Genomic DNA, 12,564 nt, shown 5'->3' with positions numbered 1-12,564 from the left:
GTATGGGTCAAAATTATAGATTTTTCTTTTATGCCAAAAATCATTAGGATATTAAGTAAAGATCATGTTCCATGAAGATATTTAGTAAATTTCCTACCATAAATATATCAAAACTTCATTTTTTATTAGCAATATGCATTGCTAAGAACTTAATTTGGACAATTTTAAAGGCGATTTTCTCAATATTTTGATTTTTTTGCACCCTCAGATTCCAGATTTTCAAATAGTTGTATCTCGGCCAAATATTGTCCGATCCTAACAAACCATACATCAATGGAAAGCCTGTTTATTCAGCTTGTTGAGATGTATAAATCTCAATTTCGAAAAATTGACACTTAAGACTGGTTTTGTGCTCCACTTATCTATTAATTATTGCACTTTAAGAAAATATAATGCATTAAAACATGTAACAAGAACTCCTCAAATATTTTAACGAATTACATCTTTGGTTACAATTATATATGAAAATATATAATGCATTACAACATACATGAATACCTTCATAATGCATCATGCATAAAGGCTTCAAGAAAAATTTTATGAAAAGCAACTTTGTATGTTCTCTGTTCAGTATTCCCTCATTGCCGGTCTTTCATCCCAACTGTTGTTCTATATGGCAGAAAGGGCAATAAAACCGGGGAAACAAAATTTGACGTCTCCGTTGACAATAAAGCATGCCCCTGTGCGAACAGAAAAGACGGAGTAAAGAGCACAAAGGACATCACTTGTTTGCTTCCTCACATCTTTGAGATAGACCCTCAGGCTCAAGTGACCTGGAGAAATGTAAGACACAATCGTAAACGGATCTGAACCCAAACACTACTGCATAAGACCAACATGCTAAAAATGACTAAACATCTTTAAAGGAATAGTTCATGCAAAACAATATTTTGATTTTTTTGCACCCTCAGATTCCAGATTTTCAAATAGTTGTATCTCGGCCAAATATTGTCCGATCCTAACAAACCATACATCAATGGAAAGCCTGTTTATTCAGCTTGTTGAGATGTATAAATCTCAATTTCGAAAAATTGACACTTAAGACTGGTTTTGTGCTCCAGGGTCACATATAATGCACTATAAAAGTAGTTTTAATGCATTCATTTTGCATTGTAGTTATAATACATTGCATGATCTCATTGCTATTTGTAACCACAGTTATAACACTTATCTATTAATTATTGCACTTTCAGAAAATATAATGCATTAAAACATGTAACAAGAACTCCTCAAATATTTTAACGAATTACATATTTGGTTACAATAATTTATGAAAATATATAATGCATTACAACATACATGAATACCTTCATAATGCATCATGCATAAAGGCTTCAAGAAAAATTTTATGAAAAGCAACTTTGTATGTTTTCTGTTCAGTATTCCCTCATTGCCGGTCTTTCATCCCAACTGTTGTTCTATATGGCAGAAAGGGCAATAAAACCGGGGAAACAAAATTTGACGTCTCCGTTGACAATAAAGCATGCCCCTGTGCGAACAGAAAAGACGGAGTAAAGAGCACAAAGGACATCACTTGTTTGCTTCCTCACATCTTTGAGATAGACCCTCAGGCTCAAGTGACCTGGAGAAATGTAAGACACAATCGTAAACGGATCTGAACCCAAACACTACTGCATAAGACCAACATGCTAAAAATGACTAAAAATCTTTAAAGGAATAGTTCATGCAAAACAATGAAAATTTGCTGAAAATGTCCTCACCCTCAGGCCATCCAAGATGTAGATGAGTTTGTTTGTTCATCATATTTGGAGAAATGTAGCATTGCATCAGTGTCTCAGCAATGGATCCTCTGCAGTGAATGGGTGCCGTCAGAATGAGAGTCCAAACAGCTGATAAAAACATCACAATAATCCACAAGTAATCCACACCACTCCAGTCCATCAGTTAACATCTTGACAAGACAAAAGCTGTGTGTTTGTAAGAAACAAATCCATGATCCATCATTAAGACATCTTTAACTTCAAACCATTGTTTAAATATGAGTCCTCTATCCATAATAACGCTTCCTCTAAATGAAAAAGTCATCTGGTCTGAATCAGGAGAGAAATCTGCACAGATCAAGCACCGTTTACAAGCCCAAACAGCTCTTAACAAATGTGGCTGGATTTTGATGTGAGAGACAACAAGAGATTACTTTTTCAGTGGAGGAAGCGTTATTATGGATTATGGACTCATATTTTAGCCGGAAGCGACGTTTTAAAGTTAAAAACATCTTAATGAAGGATTTATTTATTTTGTCTTCTCAAGACATAACTGATGGACTGGAGTGCTGTGGATTACTTGTGGATTATTGTGATGTTTTTATCAGCTGTTTGGACTCTCATTCTGACGGCACCCATTCACTGCAGAGCATCCATTGCTGAGACACTAATGCAATGCTACATTTCTCCAAATCTGATGAACAAACAAAATCACATCTTGGATGGCCTGAGGCTGAGTACAGGCAAATGTACGTGCATTTTCAGCAAGTTTTAATTTTTGGATGAACTCTTCCTTTAATGCTTCTCCTGTGGTTAATATTACTTTCATAAAAATAGCAAACATCAGACAAGGTTTTGTTCTGCAAGACACCAAAACATTGCTAAAGTCATCAATATGTCAAGCATTGTGGGTTTGTGAGTTCCTTACATACATGTAATTATAACCTTCACTTTCACATTTAAACATCGTCACTCCTAAATCCATGCATGTCTGTACGTGTACAGTACATTGTAATTGTTTTGTCTGCTAAACGGTTTGTTTTTCTCTCTCTTTAGAACTGCCACCCACTCAATGTGACAAACAGTAAGGTTTTCCCGCTAAACAGATCCCGAGACATGGTTGGACTCTATACGTGCTTTGTGAGCTTTACTTTTGGAGGGCAGAATTACTCTGCTGCCCAGACTACAGAAATCTACAGCCACTCTAAGGGTTATGGTAAATGACTATTTAAAATCTGAAAGGATTCTAGAGGCTCTGTTTCAAACCCTATAGTGAGTTGCATGCCTACTAGCTTAGTCTACTAGTATTATACACTCTGAGGGAACAAAAAGTATGGCCAGTACCTTAAGGTACAAAAGATAAAAAGGTACATCTTTCTGCCTTATTTAGCCCTAAATGGTTCACACACACACACACACACATATACATATATATATATATTATTTTATTTCAGCTAGTTGCTTTTCTTATTTTCATTCAGTTTAACTTGATGTTCTAAAATAAGTAAAATTGAAAACCTGAATAAAAATGTATTAATACTGTATAGACATATTCAAAAAAACTAATAAAAATAACAAAACCACACCACAATATTATTAAAACTTTAACTGAAATTAAAATGAAAATAAAATATATAAACTACTTCAAAATGCTAATAAAAACTATAATAGTATCTCAGTTATACTTAAATAACCCTGCTTAGAATCCATTGAGAAAATCATCTAGTCAACTACATTTGATCATAAAGATAAATAAATGCTTTATTAATATCCACTTTGGACCAAGAGATAGCAGTATAGAGCTGAAGTGAAAATGTTCAGATTGAGAGAGTTTCTGTGGTTTGATCAATAATGCGATAAATGTGTTTCGTTAACAGTGGTGACAAAGCCTGAAATCATCTACCCAAAAGAAGAAACACAAAAAGTAACACTTGGTGAGTGATAATGATGATATGTCATTTAAGCCCTTCTGCTGCTGTATGTGTGCATATAATTCTTATATGTGTTTTAAAAGAATAGTTCACCCAAAAATTAAAACAGTTTGCTCACCCTCAGGTCATCCAAGATTTGGATGAGTTTGTTTCTTCATCAGATTTGGAGAAATGTAGCATTGCATCAGTGTCTCAGCAATGGATGCTCTGCAGTGAATGGGTGCCGTCAGAATGAGAGTCCAAACAGCTGATAAAAACATCACAATAATCCACAAGTAATCCACACCACTCCAGTCCATCAGTTAACGTCTGGAGAAGACAAAAGCTGTGTGTTTGTAAGAAACAAATCCATCGTTAAGATGTTTTTAACTTTAAACTGTTGCTTCAGTCCAAGATACGAGTCCATATTCTATAACGCTTCCTCCAGTGAAAAAGTCATCTGGTCTGAATCAGGAGAGAAATCTGCACAGATCAAGCACTGTTTACAAGCCAAAACAGTTCAAAACAAATATGCGGCTGGATTTTGATGAGAGAGAAACCAGGATTTGGACCTTTTCACTGAAGGAAGCGTTATTATGGATTATGGGATTATTAAATGGATTATTTTAGCTGAAAGCAAAAGTTTGAAGTTAAAAACGTCTTAAATCTGATGAAGAAACAAACTACATCTTGGATGGCCTGAGGGGGAGTGCATTTGCATTTCCAAAACTAGCCCTAAGTTCAAGAAATGAATTGGAATTTCAATTCTGATCAAGCCTGATGTACATGAGCATGTGCAGTATGTGTTTGAAGAGCACAATAACGTTCATGTAATCAGGGGCGGATTTAATGATTTGGGGGCCCCAGGTTTACCACACATTTTCCTAGATCAGCCTTCAGGTTCCTTTTTTGTTGTGATGCTTGCTGCTGCACAATGGTGCCCCACAGTTGTGTCCAATGTTTCTACATTTTTCATGTACATGTTATAATGGCTTTCTTTCATGCTGTAGACCCCGAAATAGCAATTGATTTACAGTTTTCACAAAAACAAAATAAATTAAAAAATGATAAACATCATCATTGAGACTTTAAACAATTTTTAAGGAAAAGAGATGAGTCGGAAGTATCAATTATGATATTATATGTAGGTGGATTTTCGCATTTCTGACATGGAAGGTCAGAAATACAGCGGTTTCCCCGGTAACGGCTGTAAACAAATCAGCGCCGCTCATAAACGCTACTTTATCAGATAAAATGAAAATGTCACCGAAACATTTCTGAAGACAGTCGGTTCCCTTCATTCATTCATATAACAATTAGTGAATTAGTGAGAATGAGAAACATATAGCCTATATTGAGGAGGAAAATCCACTGATGAGTTACCAGCGTAAGCCTGTGTGCCAAAGGCTGTCTTATTCTAAACTTTAAAATACACTTATTTTAGTTATTTTAAGTACAAATTTAAATGAAAATGAAATAAAAATTAAATGGAAATTATACATTTACACACCTAAGGATTATATCAACCAAACAAGTAACTGCGTATGCGTACTCTACTTGGGTCCTTCTCATAAATGAGTAAGCGGCATTTAAAACAATAAACATATAATACGCACTGTTGCGCAATATTTAATTACAGCTTCAGATACATGATATTTAAATTTTCTACAAGCAGGATACATGAGAAGTGTGTTCAACTCGGACACGCAGACGGTTGTCGTGGTGATAAACACCGTAAAAAGCAACCGTTCGTGTGTCAGCGCGTAATGTGCATCTCGTATATGAAAAGCATTTTAGGAGGCCCTTGGCTTTTGGGGGCCCAAGGCAGTCGCCTTTGCCTAATGGGTAAATCCGCCTCTGCATGTCATTACAGGTGAAAGTTACACACTGAACTGCAAAGCTCTTGTTGGGAAGAACGACGGTGGAGAAACTTTCCTCTACTGGCTTAATGGCTTTAAATTTCTCGAACTGGACTACGACACAAGCATGTAAGTACATTTGCCATTCACTCTTCATGCATTCATACATCTATCCATACTAGGTGTTTCAACGACTAATCGACTAGTCGACTTTAATGCTCTGCCATGAGGCTTTAAACTTGACGTCGACTAGTCGCTGGTCCTATAGAGGGTGCAACAGTGTATCTGATTTAGAACGAGCAGAAATCTGTGAGAAATATAACGACCCAAAGACAAAAGAAGTGATAAAAAGCTGTTATAGGAGCAACAGCCATGTGGGCAGTGCTGTGTCATATGCCATAGCTGTGCACAAGGTGTTTGTCACAGCTCCAGACTTATTTGTTGTTTGTAAAGTCGACTTTAAAAAATCAGAAGTCGTTCAACCCCTAATCCATATATACATATATATCTATATATCTCTATATCTATCTACCTGTCTATCAATATATGTATATATGGTATTGTCCTCATTTGTAAGTCGCTTTGGATAAAAGCATCTGCTAAATGACTAAATGTAAATGTATATATATGTGTGTGTTGTCAAACGATTAATCGTGATTAATCGCATTCAAAATAAAAGTTTTTTTTACATGATATATGTATGTGTACAGCGTATATTTATTATGTATATATAAATACACACACATGTATATATCTAATTATATATATTAGAATTATATATGTATATATCTAAATTGTAATATATATTATATATATTTATAAATCATATAAATTATATGAATATACATATATGCATGTAAATACATGTAAATATTTTCAAAATATATACATGCATGTGCGTGTGTGTGTGTGTGTGTGTGTATTTATATATTCATAATAAATATACACAGCATGCACACATATATTATGTAAACAAAAACTTTTATTTTGGTTGTGATTAATCACAATTAATCGTTTGACAGCACTAACAGAGAGAGAGAAAGAGAGAGAGATATATCTTTTTTATGATGTCCAACCACTTTGCTTCTGCATGTCTCGTTTCATCAGTGTGAAAGAGGGAGAGCGGGACTACATGCTGTCTGTTCTTTACATCCCAGAAGTCACAGAAGAATATTTATACACTAATTTCACCTGTGTCGTTCAACACCCAGTAGGTTGGGATTTTGGAAAAGTCTTTCTTATTCCTGGTGAGCTCTAGTTCATCTTTTACTCTTGCACATTATTAGTTAAAGTCTCCTCTTTTCTAACCTGCTTTCTCGTCTTTCTCTCTCCAGCGAGTCAGAATGAGCGTTATTACTGGATCGGTCTTGGTCTGGTGGCTCTGCTCATATTACTGTGTGCCGTTGCGTTTCTCTTTAGAGTCGATCTGGTTCTGGCTTACAGGGCTGTTTGCTCGTCTGCTGCCATAAGCAGTGGTATGTTTTTATCTCGGATTCATTTATTTTAGTGACTGTTCTCTGTAGAGATGCTTTCAAGTAGATTGACTGCAATGACCATGTCAGTGGTTTAGTTTTAAGCGAACAAATTTCACTGTAAGTGCCTATAAATACTTATTCTTTCACAAAACAATTTCAAATGCACAAAACCATCACATTTAAAATTTAATAATTATTCATATTAAATATCATTATAAAATTTACATTCTATATTGTGTTATTATTTCTCAATGACAGTTATGAACATTTTAAATGTAAATTCTCATTATCGTAATGTATCTGAATGTTTTTTATTTATAATGTTTTACTTTAATACAGTATTTTTGCTTTAAGTCAGCCAAAATTAAACATAGTACAAAAAAATACTACTATAATTTGTTACAATTTCAATTAATTTTGAGATTATGAGAGTTTTAAATATATTATGAGAATGAAATGAACTGAAAGTAAAAATTCTTATCCTGCTCTTTAAAAATCTGCTCCTAAATTAGGCTTGTGCAAAAATAAATAATTATTATTTTTAATTATTATTTAAAAAATAATATTTAAAATTTAGAAATTATTATTAATTATTATTTTTTTGTAAAATATGACTTGGACATGTTTGGGCAATGTTTCCCAGCTTTAATGAATATTTGTAATTCTTTACAAAATCATCACATTAAAAAAAAGATTATGCAAACCTGCATGAATTGCATGATTTTATGATACAAGCATGTATCAGCTATTCACTGTAATCCAACAATGTGATGATTTTGTCAACAAACCAATTACACATATTTATCAAAGCTGGGAAACGTTGCCTAAACATGACCAAGTCAAATTTTACCTTAAAAAAAAAAATCAAGAGGTGACAACAACAGCATAGCACTGCTTGATTATCAGTATTTATTTTCATGATCATATAAAATAATTATACATATTTTATTTTTATGTTTACTTTTATTTTTTATTTAATTACAAATAATTAAATGGTGATCATTCTTGTTATATTTGTATTGTTAGATTTTATTGTTATTTTATTTTTGTGAGTGTCGATTATTCTCATGCTTTATTTAAGATGGCAAGTCGTACGATGCGTATGTGAGTTACCTTCATGGTGATCAGCACGGCTCAACTTCTGCAATGGCATTTGCATTGGATTTCCTTCCTGCGGTGCTGGAGGATCTTTACAGTTACAAGCTCTTTATCAGTGGTCGTGATGAACTTCCTGGGGAAGGTAAACATCCTGTCACATGATCACACTAACACAGCTCTAATGACACAAAGTAAAAACCTGTTCAAAAAATCAAGGCATGTTTGAATTAAATCACTGAAAAATCTTAATTTTAAAGATTTGATATTGTCTATGCAGCATAACTCTCCAAAAATATATACATATACATATACATCTATTTGAACTGCATATAAAATGTCTATGCATTTGTATTACACAGTTTTAACATAAACAAACTAATAAACTTAATGTGATGCAAATTTGTCAGTCATGCAGAAATGAAACAGGTCAGGTTTCTGTAATAGTAAATAAAACTAATAAACGGAATGTGTTTTAAATACAAAATAACCAGCTTTATATATTTATATCAATAAAACCCATTTGTTTCAATCTCATACATTTTAACTAATTAAATAGTTTTTCGCAACTAGCCATATTTTCATACTTTTTAACTGAATAAATGTTTTTTCCCCCATAGTGAACAGATTTATTAGTTTAAGCAATTTGAATAAATGCATTTTGATATGATTGCATATGATGAAATATTGATATGATGCATTTGAAAATATGATTATTTAAATAAAATAAAATCGATGCAAATTGTTAATAATAAACTGTGCCATGATTTCAAATGCAGAAATATTACATCTATGTTTGATAAATATGCATCATAATTAGAATCAGTTTTCTGTAATTTTTTTTTTTTTCATTTTTAGTATTTTTTGTTTCAAAAATATTCAGACACCTTCAACATTTCTCACATTATCACAGTTTATTCGCTATAGTTTAGAAAATGGTAATAAAATATGAGAGTTAAATATAATATAAGAGTTAAACTGTCAAAACAAATTAATCTTGATAATGTCAGATGACTTTGAGGTCAAAGTGTCAAATCAAATTTTTGGTCCCAAATTTTTATTAATTTTACTGTTAGTCCACTGTATGAAGAATTTTTGGGTATGTCACAGTTTACTTTATTTTGCTATCCTCACTTACTTAAATGAATTATAGTGTCCTGCACCCACTAGTAAAAAAATATAAAAAATTATAACTGGTGTCTGAATAATTTTTGGTTTGACTGTATATAAAAAAATTTTTTTTTTTAATTTTAAGTTAATAAATTAAGTTTCAGTTTTAGTTAACTATAATAATTACCCTGGTCTAATCCAAACGGATGGAAATTTTAAATGCAATTCAAATACCTGAATCTTCAGGCCTAAATATTTCCTTGACTATTTATTGTAGCACAATCATACTTAAAAACAAGCGTTTGACATTAATCACCTCTCTTTTTCAGCGGTGCACGAAGTCATTGCTGACAGAATGAGCCGAAGCAGAAGGCTGATCATTGTTCTTACATCGCAGAGCTGTGTGTCGCCTCAAACCGACGCCACTAAGAGCCTTTTACCAGATAAACTCCCCATATCAGACCGTGATGTGCATCTGAAAGCAACGAACACTTCCTCTGACCAAATATGGGCCGCTTACGAGCAGCGGGTGGGTCTCTATGACGCTTTAGTGAAGCAGGGTCTGAAAGTCATCCTGGTGCAGGTGGAGGACGGGGTTGAAGAGGCTCTGCTGCCCGAATCTTTGCGTTACATCAGCCGCACCAAAGGCATCCTCAAATGGAGGCAGAACGCCAGTGATCGGGGGAACAGAAGCTTCTGGAAACACATGCACTACCAAATGCCTCCAGCGAAGCGGCGGAAGAGCCAAGAGCTGACGGTGCTTTGAGATCTCTTTGACCACAGAAACATTCTACACAAGTACATGAACTCGTTATGAAGTGTGTGTATTGATAACACGACTCAAGTGTGCTGCAAGAAACACAAGAATGCACACTTACACTGAAAAAAGATACTACATTTTTTAAGGTATAGTGGTTGCAAACAATTTATTTTAGCTACATTTAAAAAAAAAAAGTTGTATGTTAGTCAACTAAATTTGTTTATTTAAATGTAGCTAAAATAAATTGATTGCAACCACTTAAAAAAAAAATTAGTAAAGTCAATTAATCTTTTTTTTTCAGCGTAGGGGCTGTTCACACAGAATGCGTTTTTCCACTCCAATGCGCTACTTTTCCATTGTTTTCTATGTAAACACGCTAGACAGTCGCGTACGACCATTGAGCACTGCATTTTTAAGACACTGTGTCAAGTTTCAACTTTTACACACAGCGCTGCTCATCAATGTCAGTTCCAAAACAGTGGACCAATCAGAAGACCCCGGAGGCGGGGCAAACGTGTCCAGGTTTTGTTTACAGTAGCAAGTTGGCATGGCAACTGTTTTATTTGACGGAACATGGCGGAGGAGGAATTCTGCGCTGCGCTTTTTAAAGTTCCCATGAAATCAAAATTGAAGTTTTTTTGGCTTTTAGTATGAACATTAGCCTTAACGTTATCTCTATAGCTAGTGTGCTCCAAAACAATGACAAAATTCTCATTTACAAGATATAAGCATTCAAAACTTGAAGTCCATCACTTCCGCCAATATGGATCAATGCTTTTGATGACATTACCCTGTACTTCAGCTTCCCATCAAACTTTCTGTCCAATCAAATGCTAGAATCTGAAGCATACCACCGCCTATAAATAGACGCTGAAGCTGTGAAGCTGAAATCGGTCACTTATTCAAAGATTTAGTATTTTCTGTGTGGTGAATGGGGATAGGGAAGGATTCAGGTGTAAATATGCTTTCCATTGGGGCAAAAAAAGTCTGGTTTCGCGCTGTTTCACGCTAACCGCTGCAGTGTGCACAGTCTGAAACGAAACGATAGCACAGAGCGGATCATACAGTATGTGCGAGTCGGCGCAGACCATAAAACATATCGGACCCATTTGAATTCTACACAGAATGTTATGTTTTATAGCAATATGGATGAGATTGTGGCTGTCATACACTGTCAAATGCGCCTTTACCAAGCTCAATGGCTCTAGCCCAAGCTGTGATATAAATTAACGCTATTGGCTATTTAAAAAAGGGGGCGGGGCTACTTGATATGTCCCGCCCTGTCTTCCTGTATCAGTTAAAATGACGTCAACACATTGAATAACACTGCACATTTCAAAGCACTTCAGTGGACCTTTAAAACCATTCCTGAGCACTGTGTCTTGCGTTTTTAGATGCAAAGATGCGTTCTGTGTGAACGGCCCTTTAGTATGTGAGCTTACGTTGCACGAGTTTGCGTATTTGTGTAGAGAAGGTTTGTTGCATTTGTGTGAAGAAACTTTGCCAAGTATCTTGTAACTGTAATGAAAAACTACAAAAGAAAGACAGGTGCAAGTTAGCAATAAAAATTCAAATAAATGTATATAGAAGTGTTTTTTCCAATAGAAGTCTTTTTTTAAATAATAATAAATAATATTTTTATATTATTTTGTTAATGCAGCATGTTGAACTAGTTTGTTTTTTATACTATTCTATTTTTTCCAGAATTATTTAATATATTAAAAATATTTCAAGCTTTTACAAGTGGCATTGTGACTACAGTTCATGTCAGATAAAATATTAATGTTTTTTTTAGAAGAAACAAATAAAAAATAAATAAAAACATTCACTGATTCATGTTTCATTGATTCATGTCGTAGCCTATAAAATAATGATTTATTACAGTGCATCTAATAAATATTTGTCAAATACGTCACTCTCATAAATTATAAATATTATGCACTGAAAAATGATCATTTTCACTCAGAAAAATTGCTAGTAATTTTCACAATTAATTACAATGAAATTGCCAAAACAACACATTGTGTATTTAAGCTGTCTATCTCCAGCAAAGCTTAATGACTATATTAGGACAATGTGCTTAATCATGCTAGCGATGTATTAAATCATGCTAGCGATGTGCTAAATCATACTAGCAACATGTTAATATATACTAAATCAAGCTAGCAACATGCTAATTCATGTTAACATGTTAAAACGTTGGCAATGTGTTAAGTCATGCTAGCAACATGGTAACTCTTGCTAGCAATGTGTTAAATCATGCTAACAACGTCAAAACTGGTTAACAATTTGCTAATTCATGTTAGCAACATGCAAAAACATGCTAGCAGTGTGTTAAATTAAACTACCGTCATGTTAATACATAAGCTACATGTGCTAACTCAAGCTAGCAACATGCTAATTCATGTTAGCAACATGTTAAATCATGTTTGCAATGTGCTAATTATGATAACATGTAAAACATGCTAGCAAAGTCTTAATTCATGTTAGCAACTTGTTAAAATACTAACAATGTGTTAAATCATATTAACAATATATTAAAACATGAGCTACATGTTAAATCATGCAAGCAACATGTTATACTTGCAATGTATATGCTAGCAAAATGCTTGAATATGGTAGCAATACGCTAAT

The 12,564-nt window shown here is 33.9% G+C and overlaps 1 protein-coding gene across 1 annotated transcript in view; it reads left to right on the top strand.

Annotated features, from left to right (window-relative positions):
- Positions 1-10,100, top strand: part of LOC107722700 (interleukin-1 receptor type 1-like) — a 12,881-nt gene extending 2,781 nt beyond the window's left edge. Inside the window, exons 4-11 of the mRNA XM_016531168.1 lie at positions 621-783; positions 2,778-2,937; positions 3,599-3,655; positions 5,505-5,619; positions 6,598-6,737; positions 6,825-6,965; positions 8,047-8,205; positions 9,500-10,100. Coding sequence (XP_016386654.1) covers positions 621-783; positions 2,778-2,937; positions 3,599-3,655; positions 5,505-5,619; positions 6,598-6,737; positions 6,825-6,965; positions 8,047-8,205; positions 9,500-9,936 — 1,372 coding nt within the window. The 3' untranslated portion in view covers positions 9,937-10,100. The remainder of the gene's footprint in view (positions 1-620; positions 784-2,777; positions 2,938-3,598; positions 3,656-5,504; positions 5,620-6,597; positions 6,738-6,824; positions 6,966-8,046; positions 8,206-9,499) is intronic.
- The last annotated feature ends 2,464 nt before the right edge of the window (positions 10,101-12,564 follow it).

Source organism: Sinocyclocheilus rhinocerous, unplaced genomic scaffold (genome assembly GCF_001515625.1).
Source record: "Sinocyclocheilus rhinocerous isolate Xijiao unplaced genomic scaffold, SAMN03320098_v1.1 scaffold1806, whole genome shotgun sequence".
Classification (NCBI taxonomy): domain Eukaryota; kingdom Metazoa; phylum Chordata; class Actinopteri; order Cypriniformes; family Cyprinidae; genus Sinocyclocheilus; species Sinocyclocheilus rhinocerous.
Note: the sequence above shows the minus strand (reverse complement) of the source record. Positions and strands in the feature narration are given on the sequence as shown.